The 11,149-nt window shown below is 43.6% G+C and overlaps 1 protein-coding gene across 1 annotated transcript; it reads right to left on the bottom strand.

Annotated features, from left to right (window-relative positions):
• Positions 1-839: 839 nt before the first annotated feature.
• Positions 840-10,111, bottom strand: LOC117268519 (putative ATP-dependent RNA helicase DDX17). Its single transcript, XM_033645058.2, has 13 exons — positions 9,712-10,111; positions 9,359-9,518; positions 9,139-9,235; positions 8,907-9,040; positions 8,756-8,821; positions 8,483-8,624; positions 8,190-8,350; positions 7,881-8,053; positions 7,235-7,345; positions 6,977-7,038; positions 6,826-6,885; positions 2,828-3,064; positions 840-2,153 (listed from the first exon to the last, which is right to left on the bottom strand). Exons 1-13 carry the CDS (start codon positions 9,759-9,761, stop codon positions 1,660-1,662), a joined length of 1,947 nt encoding a protein of 648 aa, XP_033500949.1. The 5' UTR covers positions 9,762-10,111; the 3' UTR covers positions 840-1,659.
• Between the last annotated feature and the right edge of the window lie 1,038 nt (positions 10,112-11,149).

Below are 11,149 nucleotides of genomic sequence, written 5' to 3' on the forward strand. Positions count from 1 at the left end.
AGTCTGCACCCCAAGCAGACTCTCTGGAAGTCTGCAGAAAGTCTGCTTGAGGCCCCTTGTGGACTGGATGAATTAAGCGAGATTTATACTTGTGCCGCAGACCCTATGTTGTCGTGAGCATTTATGCTTGTGCAGTGGGGTCTGTGTCAATCTGCAGTTACACCTCCAAAACACTAGTTGGCGGCAGAGGTTTCTGCTAAGTGCTGTAAAGTTTAGTTGATTCAAAACAAACAAAACATGGCTTAATAGAGACAATTTCAAACACAAGTACACAAACAGGCTTCTTTTGTTGGACATATTTTCCCCAAAAATGCAACATGCTAATGTTAATAGCACAAGCCTATGGCGTTTTACATTGTATAAATTAGCCTAGCGACAAGCGGCGAATTCCTCTGCTCATATGAAGCCAGGATAAATCACACACAAGGCTTAAAATGCTATTTTTCTGGAGGCCTTATTGTCTTCACAATTTATTGTTTCTTATCTGTGAAATTAAAGTAAAAGCTTTGTTTCCACTGAGGGAAATGGTTTCAGCTTACAGAAACAGACAGGAGGTCTGCGTCACTGCGACATGTAGTTTCATTTCTGGGGAGGTGCAGGTCAGGCTACGGCGTAGGGTACGGTGTCAATTAAGTGCAGAAGTATAAATTTCACCTTATAGATTTGGACAGCACTCAGCACTCCCGGACTTCCCGGGAACATGCACGCACAGTCTGCAAATTTGCAAGTGCGATTAAGTCCGGACATTAGGATTCAGCCTAAAACTCCACCACACAATACCTACAGCTGCTGCCAGCCTGCAGGGTTTTAGCATCAATAATTCACAGACTACACAGTGATACACTGAAGAACTTTATTAAACTGTAAAAAGGAACTATTTTCTAGGAAAATTTCAACTGTCACTGCTGCACAGTCTTGCCCACACTGGTAAATAACTGAGTAAAGTAATCTGTGGCGGGTCGCAGGAGATTTCAATCCACACAAACTTGGACATGTGAAAGAAAAGCTTATTTATATGCATGTGACTTTAACTGCTGCTATGGCCACACAAAGCCTCTGCACAGTTACCCTTACACTGCCTAAATAATATCAAAAAAATGAAGGAAAATCTCATCATGGAAAAATGTTTTTAACCCTAGTTTTGCTGCAGATCAAGTCAAACTGATGTTGTGGTTCACAGACTTTAAACACAAAGATAATAAACCTAAAACAGAAACAAACCAATATACGAGAACTTACTTCAGCATCTACCTGTGATAAACCTAAAGGGGAGAAAAAAAAGTTACTCTACAAATCCTATGTAGCAGCTCACGATACAAAAACATGTTTGTACAAAAGGTCTTTTTTCAAGAACATCAAACTTAGTCAAACGACACAGACGAGCTTCTGTCAAACTAAATGATGATTAATCTGACTTTGAAGAAAAAGTCAAAAGGCGACAACCACTTAATAAACTAACTGAACCAGGCTAAATCATCTGATGTTTAAGAGATGAAGAATTTCTGAACAGAACAAAGCTCATAACTGAAATGTTACAGTGGTCAAGTGCCGAGGGCTAAACCCAAAATCAAAATCAAGACTCATATGTCACTGATTTTGAGACGGTCTGTGGGAGTGGGTGTAGTGTTTGTGTTGTTTGTGACTGACGCACTGCTCACATCACTTTCTGCCTGCTGAAGGCGGTGGCGGTGGAGGAGCAAACTGGAACGGCGAGTGCCCCATCAGGCCCATCATGGGCTGGGGTGGGTTGAACTGCTGAGCCATTAAAGGCTGAGGACCCGATGAAGAAGGCGGGGCCTGCCCCACTCCTCCACCCCCCGACCCAGAGCTGCCCCTGGAGCTGCTGTACTGGCTGCTGCTGCTGTTGTTATTCTGGTACTGGTCGTATGAGTTGGAGCTGGAGCCGTAGCTGCGTCCTCCGTCCCTGCTGCTGCGATCTCTGTAAGAGGAGGAGGACGAGGAGGAGGAGCGGTCCCCGTCCCGGCTGCTTCCTCCGCGGCTGTCTCGGCTGTCGCGGCCGTAGCTGCTGCTGCCACGGCTGTCCTTGGAGCTGCCGCCCCCACCCACAGAGCGCATCCGCCTGTCACACTCGTCCTGGTACATGAGGTTGGGGTTGTTAGAATTGGAGCTGCCACGGAAACGGGGACGGCCACCTGGAGGCAGAAAAGGATGAGATAAAAGAGGGAAGACAAACAGAGGCCGTCAGACTGGCAAATATTCATTTAAGGGATGAGGCACTAATGTTTCTCAAACATCATCAGCTGTATTTTATATTAGATTCAAGAGATAGTCCGGATCTTTTGAAGGGTTGTGTGAGGTGCTTTTCCATATTCAGGTTATACCTACAGTAGATAGCTGTCAGCGTGCCCCCAGTTTGGGGAAGCATGCAGGACTGTCACCCCAGAGGCAAAGCAATACACTGCTGTGGGCAGGGCAGCAGCAAAACATATTTTAGCCACCATTAGAATCAATATTGGTTCAAATGTACACCAGATACATTACATTTAGATTTTAGCTCACTTAACAAGAAAGAATTTGGTCGAGTGCTGCCTTCATTAGTTTGTTAGTTTGTATTATTGTGTGATTTTGGTCGGGCTGCCCCCAATTAAGAATTTTCCTAGTCCTAGGTACCAGCCCTGGAAATTAACCTGACTGCTGTCTGACTGCTGAGCGTGGACACTTCCTGTGTCTGTCCTTTCAAATTAAATCCCCACATGGTCCAGTCATATAAGGTTTAATTTATTTTGACAAGGTGCAGCTACTAATAGAGTTTCAGGTTTGCTCAGCAGCTACATTATTCAGTAAACCAGCAGGAAGTGTGCCTCACCTCCTCCCCCTCCTCCACGTCCAGTGTCAACCAGCTGCAGCAGTTTGGGATTGATGGCCTGTCGGGCCTCCTCCAGCACCCGGATCAGCTCGCGGGCCTGGCGGAGGTTCCCCGGAGTGAAGAAGGTGTAAGCTGTGCCTTTGTTGGTGCTGCGGGCCGTGCGGCCGATACGATGGATGTAGTCCTCCGATGAGTTGGGATAGTCATAATTGATGACAAACTTGACATCCTCCACATCTTGTAGTAGAGAAGGAGTGGTGTGATAGGATCAGTTACAGGGGTGGAAAAGACAAAAACAAAAGTCAGAACAAAACTAACACTGGTTAATAAATCAATTAATTTACTCCATTGATGAATTTCAATTTTAGTGCTTTAGGAACTGGGAACATTTAGACAGACAATACCTGCAGGGCACCCACCATCCTCACTTACCTGGTCATGATCAACTATTTGTGCAATACAGAATTAGAAAATGTATTTACTTACCATGCCAATTACACAACAGGGCTCAATTATTTAGTAATAAAGTATTTGCATACATGCAAATAAGATCAGCTGACATAAGTGATGAGAGAAGTTGCAGTGGTTTGCCAAAGAATTTGGTCAATAGTAAGCGAAAAGCAAATTTTAAGAGGTAACTGACCCTGAAATTGGTGACCCTTGTGTAAGAGTCAGATTCAGTGGGCTAAAGGGAGGTTGCTGATTAATGGTTTACGAATAAAATCTTTCAAATCTTCAAACAAATTAGAGGTCTGTTTCTCATTACGGTTGACAAAGGCTCCAAAACTACTGCTGATTAGAGGAAAAACAAGCCTTGTTTTGGAAGCATAATGATGAAGGCTGGCGGAGAAAACAGGGAAGGGGGGGTTAAGGTACAGTACTTACCCTGAATCAGAGATTTAGTGATGGCTTACAAAGTTACCTCTTTGTCCCCTTACCCATCACCAGTCCTGGGAGGTCTGCAGGGGTAGGAGGAGAGCGCACAGGACAAAAGCAAGTCCCTTCTCCCGCCTCGCCACTCCTCCACAACACTCCCAAGGCTGGAAACTGTCTGGGCCACAGCTCCAGCTGGACTGTGCTGGGGTGCAGTCCTATGCTATTGGTCTTACATGTGCCTCATCAGGTCATCCAGCCTCTTTGATCTGGTGTTATTACTGCTGAGTTTATGCTGTTTCTACCTGTGTGGAGAAGTCTTTACTGGACTCTTTCATGTAACGTTTAAGGACCTTAAAGGAGAACGGAGGTATTTTCAACTCGGACATTATTTTCTCATGTTTTTGTGTAAAGCCCCCTTTACACAGCCTGTTCAAGGTGGTAATGTCATGCTGTTATTCCGCCTCAAGAAGGACAATTAAATGCATTTAAGCCAAATCAACATCCGCATAAAAAGGACAGCCGGCAGGATGGGACAAGTGAGACGATTTGACGACTTATTATGTGTGCGACCCACCACAAGGAGATTTAAAAAGGAGTTAGCAGCACTCAAAGGAGAAGAACAGCGACCGAAAACGTGTGCAAATTGCTAAAACAAAGAGGTCCAGGAACTCTTTACCCTCTGAGCAGTGGACAAGTTTAACTGCAATATAACAGAGACTCTGCTGAGGTATATGCTCTATGTCTCATTCAAGGCCGACGCTGTTGTGTTCCATGTCACCATTCTTCTGTTTTCACTGTTTTCTTCCTGCGAAATGAGAATTCTGCTTCAGCGAGACACCAAAATAAGCACAAAGTACAGAAAAACATTTCATTTCTCTGTGGGGTCTTTTCCGTAACGCTGTCAGACACTCACAGCAACAATCTGAGCCTGTTTGTGGCAAAAACGAACACTTATAGTGGACGTGAATTGACGGGGCGAACATGCCCGAAGTGTTTACATTGTGGCCTGTTTTGCTCCTCGTGGATGCAACCTTCTCTGTCACTACTGGACCGATTTGAAAAGTTAAAACTGCTTTTATGATGAGTCACTAAAAAAGTATCCAGGTTGAAAAATACTGGAGTTCTCCTTAAAGCCCTTGTATAAACGACTTATTCTGGCAGTGACAAATAACTTCTTATTGTGATGTAGAGCTGTGGGAGGTTTTCTTAAGGGCTTTGTTGGTCTTTGATTGGTGCTGATTGTTCCAAATGCCTTCCAGGTTCACTTCCAATGGCAGTGATATCAACGAGCCCACCTTTTCAAGTTCAGTAACAAGAAACAGACACTAAGGAGAAGCCGTGTGTGGTTTTCTCTAAGAGGGACCTGAGAGTGGGCTCTGCCAGGGAGTCCTGACAGTTTGTGCTAGTCCTCATGGAGGGATTTAGTGAGTCGTGAAGAGCTCGTGAGTTATTTACACACTGGACTGGTGGTCTGGTATGATGTGTACAAAGAAAAAATGTCCTAAGTGTTAGAGACAAAAGGGGGGTTGAAAGAAGGACGCACAGTAGATTTGGGGAAAGGGGGTAGGGGGACAAAAAGGACAGGGGTCAGCAATGGTTCAAAGAAAACAAGAAGAAGATAACAGAGGACCGAGAGAGGGGGTTAAAGGGTAAAGGTGGTACAAAGAGGTAGAGAGAAGAGATGAAAGAGAGAAAGATGGAAACATTTAGGAAATTAGCAAAAGAGAGATGACAGAGAACGACAGCAGGAAAAGGAAAGATGATGTGTGAGAGGCTGAGAGACAGAAAGGACAGAGAGAAAGGGAGGAAGAGGAGCGAAAGGGAGGGAAATCGATTATAGAGAGGTGGCTCCTCCAGGCCAGGACTCCTGCCAGCCAGGACCAGACATGACGTCCGCAGAGGGAGAGGCCGGCCGGCACAGCCAGTGGTGGGGGGTGTCAGGGGCTGGCATCAGGGGGCAGTTCAGAGGGGAGCCTCCAGCATAGCCGTCCATGCCTCGGCTTTGGCTGCTTTCCGCCCTCACTTCCTGGCAGTTGTCTCTGTCTTCTTGTGACGTACCACTGTATCTCAGCTTCACAAAACTTATATATCATCTATCAGACTATATCTGATAGATATCTGTGGGACCAATTTAGACGGAAATTTTGCTGTCCAAAGTTTGTTACTGGGATTGGAAATCTCCTCAAGGGCTGTGCAAAAAGTTTTCTTAATCCATATCCCCTCAGGGCGAATACAAGGATATTTAAAACTTTGTTAAAAAGTCTCTGAGTTAATTTAATCAGCAAATGTTGGGGTGCGTCACTGTGATGATGGCATGGCTGAAGGGAGCCCACCCTCCTCCATACCCCCCTCTTCGCCCTCTCACCTGACAGCCGCCCCCGACCCTAGGATCAAATTTGGAAGCCCAGCAGCACCCCGCGCTCGCTCGCCAACCCCCCCCTTCGTCGCCCAGGCAGCCAGTGTCCTGGAAGGGGGGAGAGTTTTGTTTGTGGGCTCTGTTCTAGGTTTTCAGTGGAGATGGCTGTGTCTGGGACTGATTAATCAGGCCGTCTCTCTCCCCAAGTCAGCTTTCGATTTGTCATGCCTAGGTCCGGCTGCAGGCTCCCGAGGGCCTGTGTGCTTCTAGTTGCCGGAGGAGAGACTTGGAAACAAAAAAACAAAACAAAACAAAAAAACAAAACAAAATGAAAAGAAAACAAATGAACATAGAATTAGGTTAAAGTTTGATTGCCATCCTGTAAGGGGCTGCTGCACTAGCCTCACCCCTTACATCTTCACACTTTATTCAACATCATTCCTATGTTCAGTGTTTTTCTGTGTTATTCAATAGAACAAAGTGGTTTAAATCTTCACAGGAAACCTTCAAATATGATAAACTTCTGAGATACACAGTTTATCTGAGAAGCATCATATGTTCTTTGGAAGAAAAGTATGTGTTTGTAGTTGACTTTTGGTCATAAATCTACTCTAAATAAACATGCAGTGAAGCTTCTGATCATTATATAATGACCATCATTATTATTATAAATATTAAGAGGTCAAATATCTTGTATGTGTACCCTATCAGTGTGTGGTTATACTGAGGAAATCATTTGCACTGCACTTGAGCACACAGGACATACCCAGACCACGCGAGGCCACGTCAGTAGCGATGAGGATGGGAGCTTTGCCACTACGGAACTCTGCAACACCAGACAAAGAAAAGAAGATCAGCAGCTGAACATTATCTTGAAATAGAGAACACAGACTTGTACAAGTGCCAGTGCATTGTACCCGTTAACACCCAGTCTCTCTCTGGTTGGCTCTTGTCACCATGAATGCACATCGCTGGCCACCTGGAAGAGAGACAAGCAAGCTGTCACATAAATGTAGATTTAACCAGTTATTATCACTATGATGTTATATTATTTTAAATGATCCGTTCTTAATCCCTGAAAGGAACTGCATTCCTTCCTGTTCCCACAAACTTATGGGTCGGATGCAGCACATGATGACCACGTTCAAACTGTACAGAATCCCATCATCACTCACCCATCACGTCTCATTCTGCGTGTGAGATCGTCACATCGTTTCTTGGTCTCCACAAAGATAATGGTCTTGTTCTCCTTCTCAGCCATGATTTCCTCCATCAGCTGGATCAACCTGAGGAAAGAAAAAAACATTATCATAACATTTACAAAGTGTGCATGTATATATTGTACTTAAGACCACGATCATTAAATTAAGAATTAAAAATGACAGGAAGGACATACATTAAACAGGAAAGAGAGTAAACCCCAAACAAACTGCAAGGGATCGTACACGTGCCATGCCTTTAGCCACCTGGAAAACACGAGGTTCGGGTGCTGGGCACTACTCTTCTGCCTTTTTTGTGTCACTAAGCAACCTTAACAAGCACCGTGTAGCGTCCGTGGGACAGATGTAAAGCTCTGGGTAGCGACTGATATTTACGGAAGAAGGGAAGGATATCTGTCAGTTGTGATTGGTTGTTCCTCGTCACATGACATGCTGTGTGCGTTGCTATGTTTCAAAAGTTTAACTTGGTTTATCTCGAAGCACAGCTGTCGTGCCCTGACAAATGGGCCCTCAGGAACATGTGCACGCCGTGGTGGAAACAATGAATTTGAGCCACAAAAATGCAGCATGTGTACAGCCCCTAATAAACCAAAGCACTTACTTGTGGTCCTTTTCACTCTCCATACAGACATCAACTATCTGAAGGATGTTGTGGTTGGCGCTGAGTTCCAGTGCTCCGACATTGATTTGGACATAGTCTTTTAAAAAGTCCTCGGCCAGCTGGCGAACCTCTTTAGGCCAGGTGGCGCTCCACATCAGGGTCTGTCTGTCGGGCTGAGGGCAAAGAGCACACATTACATACACAAAAACAAGTGATGACAGATACTAAAATGACTGCTGCATCTTTCAATACATAAGCTGTGTCTCTGTTGGTAAAAACACAAACACTAATATTCTATAAAAAGGGTACCCTGATCTGGTCCACAATCTTGCGAATCTGTGGCTCAAAACCCATATCCAGCATGCGGTCAGCTTCATCCAGAACCAAGTATGTGCAGCGTCGCAGGTTGGTCTTTCCAGCCTCAAGGAAATCAATCAGACGACCCGGAGTAGCGATGCAGATCTCAACACCTGGGAGAGACAAACTCACAGACTAACTAAATGTGGATTTCAATGTAAAATAAACTGTTTCAGACGACTCAGACAATTAAAATGAAAAGAAAAATCAAATGGGACACAAATCCTAACAGTAAATACACTAACCTCTCTCCAAGTCTCTGATTTGAGGTCCCTTGGGAGCACCTCCGTACACACAAGTGCTTTTGATGCGGGAGGATTTTCCGTAGTCGTATGCCACCTGCTGGACCTGCTGCGCCAGTTCTCTTGTGGGGGCCAGAACCAAGCACTGCAGAGCACACATATAACACTATAACAATCCACTATTTAGTGTATTAGATATTTTTATAATGCTATCACGGCTTTAAAAATCATTCATGTGAACTCTAAAATGTGTGGGATTCTCTTCTCTTTACATACAATGGGTCCATCTCCGCGCTCCAAGTAGGGCTGATGATTGATGTGCACGATGGCAGGTAGGAGGTACTGTAAAAGAGATCAGTGGGTTATGCTGCTGTTATGTTGTGTATTAGTCTTTGCAAGTGCAGTCACAGGAAGACGTGTGTCTCACCGATAAGGTCTTCCCGGAGCCAGTCTGAGCAATGCCCACAAGGTCTCTCCCACTCAGGGCCAGAGGGAAACCTTGAGCCTGGATGGCTGTGGGCTCCTTGAAATTCTGCTGCATCAGGACGTCCATTACATATTCTAGATGAAGAGGCAGATCAGGAGTTATTCTACTTGTTTCTATAGCAACAGATGTAGCTGCTGTGCATGTGTAGGAATCCATGTATGCATGTGCTTACGGGGAAACTGTGCCTGGTGGAAGTTGGTGATAGGCTTTGGGCAGCCTGAACCTCGAACTGTGATTTCTTTCTTCCTGCAATACTCCTCAACATCATACTGCACAAGACAACAACAAGTGTGAAGAACCAACTGAACAGCACTCTTGATCTACTGTCACTCTACTCATGTCTTACATAATGTACGTGCATCAAAGATCAGGCTGAGATATTTTTGGAATACCTGGCTCATTCGCTGCACTTCCAGGTGTTCATTATAAAAGTTCTTCTCAAACTTGGGAAGCTCATCCAGATCCCATCTCTTCTTTCGTAAACGGTCCCCGGGGTTTCCAAACTTTCTACCCGGTGGGGGGCCGCCTCTGCTGGACCCGAAACGAGGGCTTCTGCAACATGGACAGACACATGTTGTGTAACGTTAGCCGACTTTACGACACATTAAAGGCGTATAATATTGTCAGTATCACTGTTAACCGCAACCATGGAACGAGAGCCTTATGTAATGACATCTACCTGTTTGCGCTAACTCGCATGCTAACTGTTAGCTTACTCGACTGTGTTGATTACCTAGTTACTTACCCTCTGTCACGGCCACGGTCTCGATCTCTGTCTCCGTATGAACCTCTCATTTTGAAGACACTCTTTTTTCTGACAGGTGAAGCAGTTATTTAATGTTGCCTTTCGGTCAGTAAAGCCTTTTTACGGACAGGTTCGCTAACGGTACCGACTCAGGCCTAGCTCGAAAACAAACCACCGGATTGTTAGCTAACTAATGCTAACGTTAACGTTATTTTAAAACGCTGACTGGGTGAGGAAACAGTCGCTTTCTCCAAGGCTTGTTGAAAAGTGAAATATCACACCAAATAATGCGTTACAGTGTAAGTTTAACCTTAAGTTAAGCTCAACTGACACGAAAAAGGTGCAGTACGCTATGTTATTGTTAGCATAGCGCAGCGAGCGCACGAGTGGCAAGCAGAAGCTACTCTGATTGGCTGGCTGTCTAGGAGGCCCCGCCCCCTCAAGTATGATTGACATCCTCATGTTGTCAGTCCTTTTTCTTTAATATTTTATTTATTTATTTATTTATTGTCCGCTTTAGCACAGGCTGAATATCTGTTCAGTAGAAAAGAAAGGAAAGAAATATATATTTTGTATTTTTTGTTTCAAGATGGCACCCTCTAGTTCTGTATTCTTTGAGTACCGGTTGTCAACAAGTATGAGATACTTACATTTAATCCTTTTAAGACCTTTTTTAAATTTTTAAAAAGTTTTTTTTTTTTAAATTAACCACAATGATCGTTTTCTTGTTAAAGTTTTGCGGGTTAATAAAATTTTTGAGGTACCATGCAAAAACAAACAAACAAACAAAAAAAAAACATGCACATGCAGAAAACACGTGCTTTTGATTATGACATGGCAAAATTTAAATGTGAGGTCTTAAATGCCTCAAACATTTGACATAATGTAATTTATCCATCTTTTACTTTTTATTTTGACAAAATGAGTCAAGCTCTTCTGTGTGAAAGTATTTGATTTTTATACAGTCTATGGTGAAAGTCCACATTTCTAATGATACAAATCTTTAAACCTGGACCTAATACTTCTAATACTCCTAATACTACCACTTTATACTTGCACGTACCTGGTGGCAAAATTAAGACTGATATAACTCACTGTCATAACCATGCCTTAAATTAAATTCAATGAAACCTTATTTATTCTGAAGGAAAGTCTCGGGCCAGAGAATGCTTCAATTACAGATTTACAGTAATGGTAATTAACATTCGATAAAAAAAATAAAATAATAAAAAAAAAAAAAAACAACATGAACAACCATTAGGTTTTTTTTAAAAGGTAATGTTAATTGTTGTTGCTGTATTTTGTGTTACTGTAATTGAAGCATTTCTCTGGCACAAAAATGTCCTTCAGGATAAATTAAGTTTTTTTTAATTTAATGTAGGTTTATGGTTATTGCAGTGTTATCTACATTTTGCCATCAGGTGAGAGCAAGTTCAGT

This window comes from Epinephelus lanceolatus, chromosome 18 (assembly GCF_041903045.1).
Source record: "Epinephelus lanceolatus isolate andai-2023 chromosome 18, ASM4190304v1, whole genome shotgun sequence".
Lineage (NCBI taxonomy): Eukaryota > Metazoa > Chordata > Actinopteri > Perciformes > Serranidae > Epinephelus > Epinephelus lanceolatus.

Bases quoted from the DNA above. Each gene is read 5' to 3' on its own strand.
- LOC117268519 (XM_033645058.2), bottom strand. From the start codon at position 9,761: ATGAGAGGTTCATACGGAGACAGAGATCGAGACCGTGGCCGTGACAGA. The intron at 8,054-8,189 runs GTACCCTTTTTA...CTTTGCCCTCAG, and splicing joins AGATTGTGGACCAGATCAGG to CCCGACAGACAGACCCTGAT. The intron at 3,065-6,825 runs GTATGTCCTGTG...CTCTACTACAAG, and splicing joins CGTGGCCTCGCGTGGTCTGG to ATGTGGAGGATGTCAAGTTT.